The following is an 18,668-nucleotide window of genomic DNA, read 5'->3' on the forward strand; positions in this document are numbered from 1 at the left end:
AAGGAGACAAACTGGGGTGAAATCCTGACCCTCCCCCACTCCCAAGCCAATGGCAAAATTCCCACTGATTTCAATAGCACCAAGATTTTACCCCTGATTTCCAAGAAACTGCTCCGTTAAAAGGACGTTCCATTGTGCTGTGGACACAGTGAAAAATTGTTGCCTCTAAATACTTAAAATGTCTTAGCAAACAAACTGTTTGGGCTAATTATATGCTGGTTTACATAGCTACAGTAAACACTTACTTAAAAGCAGATCTTTATTATGACAGCACCACTGTGATAACATATGTTAACAAAGCAGCATGGCACTAAAGCCAGATATCAGCTAATAACTGTACTGTTGCTGTAGAATTAGCCAGACTGTTTATCATTGTGAATCATCATAGTTACAATGTAGAAGTAAACTGGCTTTTCCATATGGAGAACTACTCAGCTTCTCACTTCAGGAGGCCATCATTACCTCAGGTTGGCCAGCATATTTATCAGATAACCAGATCTTCAGACTGAGCACTCATGTACCAGATTCCTTTCCGCAGCTCTTGATACTAAATTGGTCACGGTGATGATTTTAAAACCATGTCTGTATTCCAGTCTTCATGTAGCCAGGGCTGCAAAATTACTATGGTATTTTTCCCCTCACTGTGTTGTGAGCCATAAAAGCAAATGAAGAAATACACTAAAAAAGCTGATGATCTATTCCGTTTTTTGAACCATAATCTCTCCCTCTGTCTGAGACATTTGGGCTGCACCTCTCTGCTGGCAAATACTAGAGGCAGCTCAGACTTATCCATGGGTCTCTGGATGCTTTGCCACCTTGACAAAGGTTTTTCTGGCCATGCAGACAGAGCAGTGGTGCAGCACTCCTGCCTTTATCTGTTGCTAACTTGGATTTGGAAGCCGAACTTCGGGGCAGCAGAGGGTAGTATCCTCCACTTCATCCCATCCCCAGTCTGTGGGGAAGGTACTTTTTCATGGATAATCCTCTGAACTGAACCACACTAAGCTCTTCCTTCTGTGTCCCTTTTCCCCACTCCTCTCCCCCCCCCCCCCAGGCCCAAACTCAGCATGATCAACTCTGCTAAATGGAGCAGGCAAAGGCCAAGAGATGTTCCATGTGTGAGGGGAGCCGTGGAAGGGGAGCTCTGTTCCGGTTGCTCCCAGCCCACAGCTAGGGGAAGGAGCACAGAGTCTGGATGGCTTGCTGGGGTCTCTGCATCCTCCCACATCAGCCAAGACTAGGGTTACTATATTTCAGGTTCTCAAAAAGAGAGTGGGGGGTACATTGGGGGAGCTGGAGGGAGTGCCTGCAGCAGGGGTACTCACTGGAGGTGGGGGGGAGGGGCAGTGTCGCTCCCTGTCTACCAGCTGGCGCAAGCCCAGGATGCAGTGACAACTGTCAGTCAGTGCCTCCCTGCGGGAACCTCACCCCAGGTCTGTGAGCTGGGGGCCTGGGTGGGCGGGATCTGGCAACTGTGGCTACAGGGGAATGGACCAATCAGCTGTCGATGCAGGGGAGGGACTGATCGGGAAGCGAACCAATTGAAGCTCTTTCTAAACTGCAGTGTCTGCTCAGAAAACCCCCTGGACATTGCCTGTTGCTTGAAAAATCTGCCCGGACAGAGGACGGAGGCTCAAAAAAGAGGCAATGTCCAGGAAAACCTGGCCAAGACTGCTCCAGTGCTACCTCCTCAAGAACCTCACCACCAGGCTGCAGCTCCCTGCTGCAACCCTAAGAGTGGGGGAGCTTGTGATAAATTAATACAGATTCAGGCTGTATTTACTTTTCCTTGTAAGCTGCATAGGGCTTTAGGAGGAAGGGTGGATATGTCTCCCCACACAAACCCCAGCGCTCCATAGGGTCTGGAGAGGAGGGATGAGACAGGCTCAGATGTGGTTGCATTTAATTGGTAGGTGATGATTCCTATATGTGTAGAGAGAGCTTTTCAAAAGTGCCCAGTGTTGGCTTTGAAAAACCGGTGGGAGTTTTAGTAAAGGCTCGATGAGAGTCAGATAGGCCAATGCTGAGTGCTTTGAAAATTTCGCCCATAATGTTTCAAGTGTCAGGCTCTATCTGAATGCAAGATCATGGTGACACTGAAAGCACCAAGCCCTGAGCCTGCTCACTTTTCATAATAACTAATAACATCATCACTTTGTGGTACAGCAGCTGGCCTAACAGCCTGTTTTTAATCCTATGTCTCGCTTAGGCAAGTATTGGCATTCACTCCAGCGTTACTCCTCCACGGTGGGGTACTCCTTGATCGAGGCACAGAAATGTGAGACTGAAGAAGCAGAAACAGTAACAGCCATGGCCTCGCTGTCAGTGGGTGTGAAGCCAGCTGACAAGAGGTGAGTTCCCTCCACGTCCATCAATCTAACTGATCTCAGAGATGGAAGCCATTAGTAGTGTGGACAGTAATGTGTGTAACCATCTGGTGATGCAGTGCAGAGTCTGACTTCATCTTTTTGTCATTTCCTTTTAACTGGACACGTTCCCAGTATCGTCAGGGTAATTATTTCAACAGTAAGTGGCTCCTGCCCCTCTGTTTTATTACACCCTCTCAGACTAGCCAGGAGAATGGTGACAGTGCCAACCATGTCTTAATATGCTATACACACTGGCTCCTCTGGTCCAAAGCAGCCGAGCACACGCATTCATCAAGACTGGAGGGGAGTCAGCTCTTCAGTGCGATGATTTTGAACTTCAGAAAACCTGGAGAAATGCTGCTCTTTCCACTTGTAGCAGACTCTCCAAAAAGTTTAAAAGACAGTTTAATTCTTAACAGCCTGGGTGAGTAAAACTTACATGGGTTGGTAGGGGAGGGTTTGCAAACTGGAGAGTGAGAGTTTTGGGGAAAACACACATTAGTGCACTAGAGAAAGTGTAGCACTTTTGTACACAGCACACTGTGAATTTCTCATCCTTATCATGCCCCTGCCCTTTTTTCTTTTTCTCCCTCCCCCCATTCTGCCTCCTTTGGATGAAATTGTTTACAGACCAGATGATGAGCCCATGGAAGAGGAGCCTCCCATGTAGCGTTCACCTTTGAGCTGGAGTTCTCCTGTTTGTTCGTCTTTGTCTTGAAGCTCTGCCAAGAAGCTTTCTCTTGTTACTCCTGCGTCCTGTCATGGTTTTCTTACAGAATACAGAAGGGACAACCAGGTGTAAAACACAGCAACAGAAAAATCTCTCCATATATATATACACATGTATACAGCATATACAGAAAAGGAAAAATGCTGGTGAAGAGCAGCAGTGTTGAAGACAAGCACGTATGCTGGGCATTCTTCTTCTGGTCCTCAATGGAAGCCGTAAGGGGAACAAAGCCCATGAAAGTCTTTGGCAAAGTTGTCAATTTTTTTTCTAAAAAAAATAATTAAATCAAAGATTCAACAACACAAAAACAAACAAACTTCATTTAAAACTGGTGCTTAAAGTTTGATTACCCACAATTCAGCAATCTCCGTTTGAACCACTCAACCCATCTTGTAGTTTTGTTTCTTGGATTTTTTTTTTTTTAAATGGCTCTCGTCTACCTGTGAGTCAGACATTCTCTTCAAAACCAGAACAATGCGAGATGGTGTATTTTTAATGGGGAGGGTGGGGGAAAGAGGACTTATCTATCTATCTATATATATATATATATAAAATACAAAAAAAAAGAGGAAATGGAGCTCAGAAGGAGTCGGCTTTAGTAACTCCAAAGCCATCTGAAGATGAGTTTGTGCCTTTTTTTTTAATTGAGCTGATGGATTTGGTGCAGCTGGATTTTCTGAAGTTTGAGGAACAATGCCTTAAGAAAAAGAACAGCAGCAGTTTGTCAACATATTTCCTCTGGGAAAGCCAAGAACTGCCATCAGGAAGGAAGACTGGTTTGTGCTGGCATGATTACTGGAAGCAGGCATCAGCTGCAGAGAGCATCTCCAAAATGGTCTAAAGTTTGGATTTTTTGTTTTGTTTTATTGCTGTGGGAAAAAAATTAAGGTAGTTGCCAAGGAAGTGGCAAATACTGTTGGATCTTTGAAATTCAACCAATTTTGAAAACAAATTTTCAAACATTTTCTCTCTCTGACATTATGTAGAAATTGAATTTACCAATCTGGTTGTTGAAGCATGCAATAGAGACAACTGCAGTTTTAAGATTGGAATGCTTTTCATTAAAAGCAACTAGCATGAGATATTGCTTAAATTGTTAGGTGTGTGTGTGTGTGTGTGTATATATATATATATATATATATATATATATATATATTCCAAGCTTAGAAATCTGATTCTTATGAATTATTGATAAATATTTATAATGCATTTATATAAAATAAATATATATAATAAATGCAGACTATAAAAGTAGCCATTGAAAGGTCCCTAGTGAAAGATTTATTTGTTAATTGGAATTGGTGCTTTTGGAGAGGGATCTAGTTTGAAACTTGAGCATTTTCAAACTACAGTTTGGAAAGTTTTCAGAACACCAACACATTAGCCACTGGGCAACTACCCTAAACATTTGTATTTTAATTTAAGGTTTTCTAACAAAAATGAGTTTTTAAGCAAAGATTATGAATTTGCTGTTAATTTTTATATTGATATTTCACAAAAACCCTAAAGAAGCCTTGTTTGTGTGAATCTTACATTTATTTTACCTTTGGCAGTTGTTTTTCTGAATGGTAACAATGTCAACATTTTTCTTCCCTAATCTCATCCGTGTACATTACTTTCTGTGGCGTTTTTTTGTTTTGTTTTGTTTTTAAGTCTTTTGTACAGTGAGCAGCTTTCCACAGGTGTACGGAACTGTTGCAGGTTGTCAGAGTTTATTTTCAGAACGCGTGCATTTAACTAAAAGAGGGGAATCCAATGGTCTCTTTTGTATGATACCAATGATTGTATATTTCCTCAGTTCTGTGATAGAAGCTGTGTAAAGAAAATAAGAGTTTTACCTTAAGCATAGTAGTATTACAATGGGTGATGTATCATATCCTCCATGTGGATTGTGGCGAGGATTATATATGGCATTAGTAGCTACCATGTTGAAGGCTTGCCAGACACTATTGAGGCAACTAGCATTCACTCACACACACTAAGCATCTTTCTGAACCACCATTGTTAGAATTGTAATTTTAGTCCTCCAAAGAACTTTTTTTTTTTTTTTCAAATATATTTTTAAGATGAAGTCATTGTTGGGTGAGAGAGTTTTAATCTTCAGCTCCATTGATTTTTCCCTATTGCCTTTCGGAGCTGGCCCGCAGTATAAGCAGATAATCCTTGAGTTGTGGAGTTAGTGACTAAAGGAGACCAAATTGACACGTGTACCTTTTCAAAGCAGAGTAGGATAGCACAGATTTCTTATCTGAACAACCAAGGGTATTTTTTTTATTATTATTATGATAACTGACGGTCATTTTATATTACTTATTTTCCAGTTCTTGAAGTAGCTGTTTTTCATTCCATTCAGAACATACTAAGTTTAGGCTTGTGGAAAGAATTTGAAACATACCATGCAAGTGCAAGAGGGTTCTTTGCTTTGTTTTATAATGCAATTGAATAAACAGACACTACTGTATTTGAGTTTTTGCTAACCCAAGTACATTTAAAATTATGAAATGTTTTGGTTATTAGAACTGTCTTCAGCATATTCTAACGGTAAGGTTCAAATATAAAAATGCAAAAAATGTGTATGCATTGGTTTTTTAAATGACCACTTTGCTGCTGTGATCTAAAACATAATTTGGCTGTGGAATCCTGTGATTTCATATTTTACATCATTTACCCATTCATAAATGTTGGCAATATCAACATATACATGATGCCTTTTGTATCCAAACCTTCCTAACTGTTTTTTTTTTAATTAACAATTTTAGTATCACTTGTGGAAAATATTTGTGTTCCTCTTTCCTTGTGAACAATTGCTGACAGATTGAGTTGATTTCTTTTAAATTAGATGATTGGCAATAGCCTGAAATATTCAGTACCCTTCCATCTTGTCACTTTCAAGATGCATTGTTCATTTATTTTAAATCATTTCACTAAGTTATTGCCATCAATGGAAAGACTTACCAAGACTTTACAAGTCGTCAGTCTACTCCAAAGTCTAGATCACTTGGATTGGCTACAACCTTACTTGCCTAAACCCACTCAACAGGCCACATCTGGGTGCTCCGTGGCCTGTCTGACCTTGACTGGTGCAGATAGAAGGGAAAGGAGGTGCTCGTTTTGGAGACCACCATTTTTTCACGCCTTGAGCTTTTGGCCTCTTCATTTCAGTAGCCTTCTAAGAAAATGTGGGTCAGTGAGCATCCAGTCCTGAGGGGAATCCTCGCAAACTCTCTGGAGTAGCCACCAAAGAGGTGCATTGCAGGTAGATTCAATGAGCACTCATTCCCTTTCCTTTCTACTTCCCCTCCTGAACCCAGGCATGATGCACTTCAGTTCCACCAGCAAGAGACCAGAAGTTGTGCATCACTTTGTAGCCAAGTCTTTGGGGTGGCCCAGTACAATAATACTTTTTTTCTTTTGCCTGTTTGGAAACGAAGCAACATCTTCAAATTGTCTTACAGAGAAGCAAGTCCCAGTTTGCAGTACACAATTGATCATTTTGTTTTTTTACTTTCGATACGAAACATTCCTTTCTTAGTCGCAGTCATGTATTCATTCCATTCTTCCTTTTTGTAACTTTTTGGGCCCACGTGTTTTATGGGCATTGATATATATAAATATATATATATAAATATATATGAATATATTTTTTTAAGTTTCCTACACCTTGAGGTTGCATGGTCTGTAAGGTTGGCATGTCTTTATATTGTATACAGATTTTGCACGCCAAACTTGGCAGCTTTGAAAAAAAAATTTCCCCTCTTGTGGGATTTGCAGAGACAAAGGTTGAGGCAATTTTCTGTCAAACACACACAAAAAGGAAGGAGAGTGGGGGTAGGGGGAATTGCATCTTACTGAACTTAAGAAATTGTGCTTTTTATTGTAAAAAGATAAATAAAAAGGACTACTTAAACATTTCTCATTTTAAGAAGAAAGAGTTTATCTAGCACTTGTGACTTACCAATAATAGAGTTTATTGTATTTATGTGGAAAACAGTGTTTTAGGGAAACTACACAGAACACGCAAAGTAAACTGCCTATGTCATTTTAAAACAAAAATTTGGTTGGGTTTTTTCTTTTTGTTGATTTTTGTTTTGTTTTCTCTTCGCTGGGAGGGCGGGGAGTTGGGCACATCCCAACACATCTAGGCATTCATTCTGAGAAAAGAAGGATTTAAGGAGTTAAGTCTTCAGCACAGCTGTGTTAACTTTTTTAATGACTTTGAAATGTCTCACTAGATTTCACTTTAAACAGTCGTGTACTGTGCAAGCACTGTGGTTTAAAATAAGACTTTACATCAAAAGGAATAAAAAACGTTTCTTCATTGTGACGAAGCTGGGCTTGTTCTCAGCTCTGCTTCATGTACTTTGATATTGATGAAAAAGTATCCTATTGAAAGAAAATAAATTAACACTTTTCTGTGCTCCATAGTGGAGGCGCTATTTTCCAATTTATGAGGATGACAAACATATATATATAATATATATATATATATATATATATATATATAAAAAAGGGGGGGGATGGGTTTGAACATTATTCACCCAAGAGCTTATTACAGATATGTAGTATCAAAGTTGTAACTATATTATATTCTACTTTATACCTATACATGCTCAGTATGATGTCACCATTGGTAGCAGCTACCGGTTTACTCTGTAATTTAGACACAATTTCACTCTTAGTGTATGGACCCTACTTTAAGTGATGGTAGCATTCTTTGTGCTAAAATTTTCTGATGATCCTTTCTTTTACTTGGTGGAGTTGGAATTTTTTTTTCTCATTCTTGTTTTTGTTTTATTTGTTTTTTTGTTTTTGTTTTTGTTTTTTACTGGCCAATGGTGTCTTTCTCTGACAGTACCAACTTCAATTTCAACTTTATTAGGAGTCCAGTATTTTGTACCACATTATGACAACTTGTTATTCTTGTGGTGTAAATAAAAAGAAAAAGTTAATTATAGTACCATCTTTGTTTCTGCTAGTGATCTTCTTCACAGCTGATGTCTCCTGTTTAATTGCTTGGATCAATCTTGTTGCCCGACCATCAGAGGCATAGTAACTGTTCGCCTGGTTAAAAGTTTTCGAAATATTTCTTGGTCTCACAAAAGAAGTTCTGATATTCTGCTAGCAGTAATAGGTTGATCATTTCAGTGTGTAGACATTTAAGCATACTTCTTATTATTAGTGAACTGAATGTAATATTTTTCTGAGGTTAAACCCACAATTATGTCTGCTGTATATCTGAAGAGGTATATTCCCCGAAAAGGTGTTAATGAAACTATCTGTATGTGCATCAGTAAGAGAATATACCACTGAGGCAATAAATTAAGCATTTATAATATGTAAGGAAGGACTTCAGAACAGTGGATGCCACAGAACAGCACTTGCTGAGTTAGTCTCAAAATGTAGGCCCTGATTCTGCAAACACTCATATACATGCTTAACTATCCACACATGAGTAGCTCCATTGAGTTCACAGTGCGTGAAGTAAATATGTATGGGTGTTTGCAGGATCAGGGCCTTAATTTTCTCCCAAAACATTTTCAGCTAGAAAGTCTGTCTTTCCAGATCTCTTGTGCAATTCTAAAAGAAGAAGAAAATGAATACAACCAGCATACATGCTACTCAGAAAACTAACTGCCCCCTGTTTTAACAAATCATGTGTGTACTGTATGCAAACATGCAAAAAAGTTGTGTATACAACTTATGTAGACTTATAATAACTTTAAAATTGTTCTTAAAGAAGCCTGCTACAGCATTAAAACATTCAAAGAACATTAACTGCCAATAAGGAATGGATGTGCTCTCAAAACCCAAAAATGTCTTGCTGAAATTAATGGACAAAGAGGCACAAGTGTTTGCCTTTTCTTGAGTATAATGGGGTCATACACTGTAGTTCTGGGGTTACAGAAGAGATCTGAAAAGAGCAGAAACACAACAAATGGTGTTAACAGTGGCATTTCTGTAAGACAAAGTTCCTCTAGGAGATAGAGGGCTTCGTTGAAGATAGTGGTGGGGTGAGTAGATATAGTCTGTCTGCGGTTTTCAAAGCTTATGACCCAAAGGTTTATTTTCATACACGAGTGGGTGCTTAACATGTGAGACTTCATTCTGCGTCTTTACCACAAACCCAGTGAAGTTGCTGGTCTGTTCAGAGATCAGTTAGCTTATCAATTCACTGGATACGTTGTTCCCATTGAAGTCAATTTCTTGGGAGCATAGTTAGGCCAACATTGGGTGCTTTTGAAAATCCCACCCATAATCTGTAACCTTATTTCCTAAAGGTCATGCTCCAATGTTAACCTCCTACCCACATATTTTCCCAAACAGGAAGATAGTTAACCCAATTAGGTCATCTTCTGTTCATGATCACATATAGAAACCTAGGAGGAGGAGGATTCTCCTATCAGTGTTCAAAAAAACTATCATGAGATACCGTCATCATGCAGCCTTCTGAAGTTATTCTGCATCAGCTGCAATAAAACAGTCAGAACACATAATTTCACCACATAAGTGTGAAACACATGCCAGAATGAGGCATGAAGCAGGCGATAATGGTGATTATAGATAATGAAAATCTTCAAAGAGAGCATAATCTATCTCAGAGTTCTCTAGAGTGCCCATCACTGGAGTACATAAGTGCTTCCCAGGTAAATTAGGTCTGCATGGCAAAGTCCCTAGCAGGCCTCTTGTGGCTTCTGCTCTTCCATGGTAGATGAGGTTCTGTTTGGGGTATTCCCTGCACCAGTTCCCTCTCCCAATAAATTTGGCTCTGGTGGGAGGGTCTTGCAGCATGGCCCAAAAGTGGTCAGGTTCTAGATTAATCTAATCTTGAGAAAATTGTTCCATAGCCCAATCCCATCAACCAAGAATGTCCTCTCTGGTTCTCACATGTTTCGCCTTGAGTGCTGCGAGATGCATTATCTCAGTGGAGCTGGCTGCCACGGTGAGTTGTGCATGTAAATGTAGTCATTGATGGAGCAGGGGGGTAACCTGTTGATGACCTGGAAGATCAAGACTAAGAGAGAGCCATGGGAGCCAGTGAAGGGATGAGAGCACAGGACTGTTGCATTCACAGTGGCCAATCCCACTGAGGACAGGGGCTGCTGCTGGGGCCTCTGCATTGCAATCACCTTCACACCCAGATACAGAGAGTTACAGCAGTCCAGTCTGGAGGTCTCTAATGCATGGATCACCGGGCTCAGGTCTCTACTGAACAGTAGGGGTGAAAATTCCTGGGGAATTGGAGCCAGAAGGTACTCGTCACCACTGAAGCTACTTGTAATCTTGGTATGAAGTCAAACAGGACCTTGAAGTTTCACAGATCCCCCCCAGTGGAAGGTGGAGTGTGGGCATGGGGATTGTAAAATGGCCATTTCTCTGGATAATTTCACCCTCCCCTTCTCACCAGCTTCACTTTGGACTTGTCTGTGTTGTTTTTCTGTCAGCTATTCTTCAGCCAGATGCTGATCTCATCTAGGCATTGTGGTGGCGCAAATGGAACAGGTTTGATCAAGGTGGGGTTGACAGCAAAGTCCATGGGCTCCCACCATCTTTTTACGCAGTTTAATGTAGACGTTGAAGGGATGGAAAACCTGTCGTAGAGGAATGGAAAACCTGTCGTATGAAAGGAGGATCGAGGAGCTCGGTTTGTTTACCTTAACCAAAAGAAGACTGAGGGGGGATATGATTGCTCTCTTTAAATATATCAGAGGGATAAATACAAGAGAGGGAGAGGAATTATTTCAGCCCAGTACTAATGTGGACACGAGAACAAATGGATATAAACTGGCCGTCAGGAAGTTTAGGCTTGAAATTAGACGAAGGTTTCTAACCATCAAAGGGGTGAAGTTCTGGAACAGCCTTCCGAGGGAAACAGTGGGGGCGAAAGAACTCTCTGGCTTTAAGATTAAGCTTGATAAGTTTATGGAGGGAATGGTTTGATGGGATAACGTGATTTTAGTCAATAGGTCAATAACGTGCCATCGCTGATAATTAGTAACAATGGTCAATGATGGGATATTAAAAGTTACTACAGAGAACTTTTTCTGGAGGGTCTGGCTGGAGAATCTTGCCCACATGCTCGGGGTTCAGCTGATCGCCATATTTGGGGTCGGGAAGGAATTTTCCTCCAGGGTAGATTGGCAGAGGCCCTGGAGGTTTTCCGCCTTCCTCCGCAGCATGGGGCAGGGGTCGCTTGCTGGGCAGAGGTTGCTTGCTGGAGGATTCTCTGTGACTTGAAGTCTTTTAAGTCATGATTTGGGGACTTCAACAGCTGAGTCAAGGGAGAGAATTATTCCAGGAGTGGGTGGGTCAGCTTTTGTGGCCTGCATCATGCGGGAGGTGGTCAGACTAGATAATCATAATGGTCCCTTCTGACCTTAAAGTCTATGAGTCTAAGGGGGAGACTCTAGATCCTTGTGGGATTCAGCAGGTGCAGCTTTGGGAAAGGAAGAAGAGCAGTTGCCCATTGCTCTACTGACTCATGCTGCAGAGAATGGCTGGCGGTGTTGTAGTGCTGCCCTGTGAAAGCAACTTTAAGATTGCTACCCAAGTCACCAACTTTCCTGATTTTGTCAAAAGGCTTGCAATATTATTTGGTGTCTTTTCTTAAAGCCCCAGCTCCCGGAATCATGTGACACTGAGAATTGCATTTTTTTAAAAATAAAAATAAGTTTTTAGCCCTCATGATAGCAGGGAAGAGCTTGAAAATGCGACTTCTAAAGGGCTAAACCTAGAAGGCAAATAAAAAACCCCCTCAAGTTTATTTAAATCTCATGATTTCTTTTAAAAAGAATCTCACAATTTCTTGGGGCCTAACTCGTTATTTTTGAGGACTTAAGGACAGGCTAGACTTCCATCCCTTGCTGAATTGGAATTTAATGACTTTGAAATATCTCACTAGAATTCACTTTAAACAGTCGTGTATTGTGCAAGCACTGTGGTTTGAAATAAGACTTTACATCAAAAGGAATAAAAAACGTTTCTTCATTGTGACAAAGCTGGGCTTGTTCTCAGCTCTGCTTCATGTACTTTGATATTGATGGAAAAAGTATCCCATTGAAAGAAAATAAATTAACACTTTTCTGTGCTCCATAGTGGAGGCGCTATTTTCCAATTTGAGTATGACAAATATATATGGGGGGTGGGGGTGGGTTTGAACAGAGAAATGCTCAGCTAAGGTAAGGCCTATGTATATCCAGTTCCCCGCCTGGAACCTCAAATGTCAGAACATCACACAAGACAACCACACAACCTTAACTCTGTTTGAGGATGCCAGTAGGACTGGAAACATTGCCCTACTGTCTGTCCACTTAGAGACCCTGATTTCCATACTGTATGAGCAACATTCTCTTTAATACAGGTATCCTTACATCACCCATAAGTGTAAAAGGAAACACCATTCTGAGATGTTCAGACCCTATGGAAATAAGGGCCCTCTAAATACCTGGATAAATCCTTGTTCTTTGTGAATAACAGGCACCTGGTTTTACTTACTCTTCTGCTGGCTCACTTGTCTCTGTCTGTCTGTAACATGTTGGCAAAGGAATGAAGTCTCCTTCACTCTCTTCAGCCTCTGTCTCCCCTTGCTGACTGAACCCACACCCAATAGCTGTTAGGCAGCTCTCAGCAAGGAGAGCAAGGGACAGATCTTTTAAACGTGAATGGCTTTTCTGTTTTTTTCAATTTTCACCTATATCCAGTAGGATTCTGCCCACTGATGCCTAGAACATTCCCTGACATTTTGGAATTGATTGGATGCAGCATTTGGAGTCATAGAATCAGAGAACTGAAAGGAATCTTGAGAGGTCATCTAGTCCAGCCCCTGCACTCAAGGCAGGACTAAGTATTATCTAGACCATCCCTGACAGGTGTTTGTCCAACCTGCTCTTAAAAATCCCAAATGATGGAGATTCCACAACTTCCCTAGGCAATTTATTCCAGTGCTTAACCACCCTGACAGGAAGTTTTTCCTAATGTCCAACCTAAACCGCCCTTGCTGCAATTGCTTCTTGTCTTCTCCTCAGAGGTTATCATGTTGCATCCAAACAGACAGAGAAATGAAAACATAAGAACAGCCATACTGGGTCAGATCAATGGTCCTTCTAGCCCAGTATCCTGACTTCCCACAGTGGCCAGGGCTAGTTGTTTCAGAGGGAATGAACAGAATAAGTAATCATCAAGTGATCCATCCCCTGTCACCCATTCCCTGGCAAATGGGGGCGAGGAATACTTCAGAGCATGGTTTTGCATCCCTGCCCATCCTGCCTAATGTTGATGGGTCTATCCTCCATGAATTTATCTAGGTTTTTTTTTTTTTTAACCCTGTTATAGTCTTGGCCTTCACAACATCCTCTGGCAAAGAGTTCCACAGGTTGACTGTGCGTTGTGTGAAGAAATACTTCCTTTTGTTTGTTTTAAACCTGCTGCCTATTGATTTCATTTGGTGGCCCCTAGTTCTTGTGTTATGAGGAGTAAATAACATTTCCTTATTTACTTTCTCCACACCCATCATGATTTTATAGACATATCCTCCCTTAGTCGTCTCTTTTCTAAGCTGAGAAGTCCCAGTCTTATTAACCTCTCATCATAATACCATTGAGTTGCTTACAGGGCCTTGGCCTTGTTTACATTTAAATACATTATTGACCAAAGTGTTATAGGAGTATGCTTTATCTGCATAGAAGTCAAAATAGTTAATATGAGTTGCCAGTAGATGGCGCTCAAGAAGAGGCAGCATCATCCTTCGGCATCAAAGAAGTGATACTACTTGTTCTGCACATGTGGCTTCCTTTGGGCAGCTGTTTACATCAGCTCTTAACAGAAAGCAGCCCTCCAAAGAAGTGAAAACACATGTTTATTTAGTTTTATTTTAGCAAGTGCATGCAGGCAAGAATAGCATCAGACCCGGGGTTCACTATGAGACATACAATAGGTGAAAAGGCAGGAGTCAGCAGTGACTTGGTCTGCTCCTAGAAAGGAGCATGAAAAGCCAGCAAGCTCTCAAAATCCAACAGCAAGTAAACCAAACCCAGGTCTTAAAGTCACTAAAAAGCATTTTTCAAATATAATTTTACTTTCCCAGGGTTGGTAAACATTCATCCTTTAAAAAAGTCACCTGTCTTGCTCTAATTGCGAAGCGGGGTGTAAAGATTAATAGTCATACAAAATGGATTAGAAACCCTGTTTATATGAGCCAGGTGAAACCTTGTTATGGGTTCTGATAAAACCCCATTGAAACTGATGGATGTAAACTCACTTTTCAGTTAACATAATGGTAAACATAAGCCCTAGCTAAGACAAAAGACTTATATGAACCTGCACAATGGCATTTGTTGAGTATTGTTTGGATAGATGGGGGGAAAGGAAGGCAGAACAGACCAAAAAGACTGGGGGAGAGAGAGAGGCTGAAGGAACAGCTGAAAGTAGGTGGCTGACGCTGGAAGAAACCTGGGGAGAAGGTTTTTGTATTGGGCTGCAGGCTGAAAAGCGTGTTCTTGGTGCAGTGAGCAAAAGAAGCCTGATGTTTCCTGATATTTGTACATTTTTTGTAAACAAAACTGTACCAAAAAATACCTATCACCAATTTCTCCTCCCAACAGGAACAACTTACTAGATCCTGAATTTTTGGCTAGTCGCTTGGGTCAAAAGAGTTAACACCTGCCAAGTACAGCAAAGAGATGCTGTTAAAAATGTGCAGGCGCAGATGCTATTTAGAGTGGCATGGTGTGACAAATTGTGCCCTCGCTTGGGATCCCTAATGAGAATTCCCTTTTTTGGGTCTACATATTTGCAGCAACATGTTTGCAACTCCAAAACTGTGTATTAAAAAGGGGAGTTCCCTTGTGTTTGTAAACTCCAGTGCATACACTCTGCTGGGGAATGCACTAATTTCATTGTATATGTACTGTTGAGTGTCTAGAAACACAAATACATCTCCAATCCATATCTCCCAAACCTGGACTAAAAGACCTTGTACCTGATGCTCCTCTGTTCCAGTTTGACTGCATGGATGTGAAACTGGTCTATCTGTCCTTTTGACTCCTGCTTACAGGAGGAATGAACTAAACAGCACTGGCACCAGAGCTGGGATTTCAGCATGAAATAAAATATTTCAATAATTGCTTGTTTAGCCATGGAATTTTTATAGCCAGAAATCTTAGTCCCAAAGACAATACAATAGTGTTGTGCCATAATTAATGTACCACAAAATATTTACAGTAGTTCCCAGCATGCCTGTTATCTCCACTGGCTTGTGTTTCAACAATACTGAGTTAAGGGAGACTATTTAGATTGAAGAAAAGTCCTAGCTATTTTAGCTTGATGCTACTTGAAAAGGAATAGGTGCTCTGAAAAAGATTTGGAGGCAGTGGTGGATAATCAGCTGAACATGAGTTCCCAGTGCAACATTGTGGTCAAAAGAACTAATGCGATGCTTCGATGCATAGACTCTCAAGTAGAAGTAGAGACATTATTTTCTGTCTCTATCTGGCACTGGTGCAACAGTTGCTGGACAACTGTGTCCAGTTCTGGTGCCTGCAATTCAAGAAAGATGTTGATAAATTGGAGAGGGTTCTGAGAAGAGCCACAAGAATGATTAAAGAATTAGAAACTGTGCCTTATAGTGTTAGACTCAATGAGCCGAATCTATTTAGCTTAAGAAAGAGAAGTTTAAGAAATGATTGATTATAGGCTAAAAGTACCCCCATGGGAACAAATATTTAATAATGGGCTTGTCAAGCTAATAGAGAAAGGTATAATGTGATCCAGTGGTGGGAAGCTGAAGCTAGACAAATCCAGACTGGAAATTAGGTGTACATTTTTAACAGTGAGAGTAATTAGTCATTGGAACAATTTACAAAGGGTTGTGGTGGATTCCCTGACAATTTTTAAATCAAGATTGGATGTTTCTATAAAAGATCTGCTCTAGTTTGGGGCAGGGCTCTGGCCTGTGCTGTGCAGGAGGTGAGACGAGATGTTCTTCTTCGAGAGATGTCCCTGTGGGTGCTCCACTACAGGTGTTGGTGCGTCCCTGCGCCTTCGCCCGGAGATTTTTGCAGCAGTACTCATAGCGGCCACGCATGCTCAGAATCTGCCCCCCCCCCCGCTGTGACTCTAGGGTAATAGAACGCATGCGTGGCCGGTCTCCTCAGTTCCTTCTCTACCACGGAGGCCCCCCAACTCCGAAGTAGAGGGGAGGAGGGTGGGTAGTGGAGCACCCACAGGGACACTCATCTCGAAGAACGTCAGTTACTGCACAGGGTGAGTAACCTCCTCTTCTTCTTCGAGAGATGTCCCTGTGGGTGCTCCACTACAGGTGACTTAAAAGCAGTGTATCTTAAGGAGGTAGGGACTTCGGATCTGGTAGGAACGCCGTCGAGAGTACCGCCCTGCCCAAGCGTATGTCAGATAAAGGGCCTTGAATAAGGGCATAGTGTTTAACAAAAGTATGGTCAGATGACCAGGTGGCTGCTTTACAAATGTCAGCCAAGGGAACTTTGCGTAAGAACGCGATGGAGGCAGCCAGAGATCTAGTGGAGTGTGTTCTAATGCCATCTGGAGGTGCAACCCCTTTCATCTGATAGCACAGTCGGATACACTGGGAGATCCAGTTCGAGAGTCTCTGGATAGAAATAGGCATGCCCTTGGAGCGCTCTGCAACAGAGACAAAAAGTCTAGAAGAGGTTCTAAAGGGTTTGGTTCTATCCAAGTAGAATGACAAGGCTCTGTGAACATCTAGTGTATGCATTGAGGCTTCAAAGGAGTTTGCATGTGGTTTCGGGAAAAAAGTCGGGAGGTGTATGGGTTCATTAATATGGAATGATGAGTGTACCTTTGGAAGAAATTTGGGATGCAATCTGAGGGTAACCTTGTCTTTAAAAAATATCGTATATGGTGGATGAGCCATGAGAGCTGCTATTTCTCCTGCCCGTCTGGCAGAAGTAATTGCCACTAGAAACGCTGTTTTCATGGAGAGGTGTAAAAGGGAGCACGTGGCTAGGGGTTCGAAGGGTTGCTGAGTTAGGGCAGACAGTACCAGATGAAGGTCCCAGGGGGTGGTCGGTTGTTTAATGTCTGGATATAAGGTTTGTAGGCCCTTGAGGAAACGCTTCGTAGTAGCGTGAGCAAAGACAGACGTATCATCAATTTTGTCGTGGAAAGTCGTAATAGCAGCTAAATGGACCCTGATGGAGCTGAAAGAAAGGCCGGATCGCTTAAGGCCCAAGAGATAGTCCAATATAAACGGAAGAGGTATCGAGGTAGGAGAAAGATGTTTGGCAGAACACCAATGTGTGAATCGTTTCCACTTTTGAAGATAGGTCTTGCGAGTAGAGAGCGTTCTGCTATGTAGGAGTACCTCCTGAACTTGTTCGGAGCAATCTAATTCGCGTTGGGAGAACCACGTAGGAACCAGGCCTTGAGGTGAAGCATGGACAGGTTGGGGTGGAGAAAACGACCGTGCTGCTGAGATAGAAGGTTCGGAATAAGCGGCAGGGAGATTGGTGGTTGGATTGACATTCTGGTGAGGAAGGGAAACCATGGTTGTCTGGGCCATGATGGGGCAATGAGGATCACCTTGGCTCGATCCGTTCGTATTTTTATCAGAACCCTGTTGAGAACTGGTATCGGGGGAAACGCATAGAATAGGTTTCGGTGCCATGAGATCATGAATGCGTCCCCCAGGGAATGTTTGCCCAGTCCTGCTCTGGAGCAGAAATTGAGACATTTCTTGTTCTTTGCAGTTGCAAAGAGGTCTATTGTTGGGTAACCCCAGATGCTGAATACCTTGTGAATGGTTTTGTCGTCTATCTCCCACTCGTGGTCCCATGGGAAGCGTCTGCTCAGTTCGTCCGCTGTGGTGTTCATGATCCCGGGAAGATAAGCAGCTGATACCCGGATGTTGTTCACAATGCACCAATTCCAGAGCTTCATAGCCTCTGTGCACAGCGAATGGGAACGAGCTCCGCCCTGCCTGTTTACGTAAAACATGCAAGCAATGTTGTCCGTCATTATGCGTATGTGATGATGTTTGATTAGTGGCAGGAAGTGACAGCACGCGTTGCGAATGGCTCAAAGTTCTAGTACATTTATGTGCAGGGAGGTCTCGGTTGGTGACCATAGTCCCTGTACTGTGTGATGAGACATATGTGCACCCCACCCTGTCATAGATGCATCGGTGGTCAGAATGCGTGATGGAGCCTGTTGAAGAAACGGGACTCCAGAACAAAGGTTGGAGTGGACGGTCCACCAACGTAGGGAGTCTTTGACTGGAGTAGGCAGGGAGAAAGTCTTGTTTAAAGAATGCATATTCGGTTTGTAAACCGTTGCCAGCCACGCTTGGAAGCACCTCATGTGTAGGCGTGCATTCTGGACGACAAAAGTGCACGAGGCCATGTGACCTAGTAGTTGCAGGCAGTCTCGGGCAGTTACCTGAGGGCTGTTGCGAATAGTTGTGGTCAGTTGTTTTATGGAATTGTAGCGATTGGGTGGGAACGATGCTAGCCCGGTCCGAGAGTCGAGGTCTGCGCCTATGAACTGAAGGTGCTGGGTGGGGCGTAATGTGGATTTGTCTC

At 42.1% G+C, this 18,668-nt stretch overlaps 1 protein-coding gene and 1 pseudogene across 4 annotated transcripts in view; both read left to right on the top strand.

Annotated features, from left to right (window-relative positions):
• Positions 1–8,057, top strand: part of HDAC4 (histone deacetylase 4) — a 192,495-nt gene extending 184,438 nt beyond the window's left edge. For all 4 annotated transcript variants that reach the window (XM_034785241.1, XM_034785240.1, XM_034785242.1 and 1 more), the window contains exons 23-24: positions 2,210–2,351; positions 3,000–8,057. In XM_034785241.1, coding sequence (XP_034641132.1) covers positions 2,210–2,351; positions 3,000–3,039 — 182 coding nt within the window. In that variant the 3' untranslated portion in view covers positions 3,040–8,057. The remainder of the gene's footprint in view (positions 1–2,209; positions 2,352–2,999) is intronic.
• LOC117885009 lies at positions 6,753–8,149 on the top strand (annotated as a pseudogene).
• The last annotated feature ends 10,519 nt before the right edge of the window (positions 8,150–18,668 follow it).

This window comes from Trachemys scripta, chromosome 11, assembly GCF_013100865.1.
Source record: "Trachemys scripta elegans isolate TJP31775 chromosome 11, CAS_Tse_1.0, whole genome shotgun sequence".
Classification (NCBI taxonomy): domain Eukaryota; kingdom Metazoa; phylum Chordata; order Testudines; family Emydidae; genus Trachemys; species Trachemys scripta.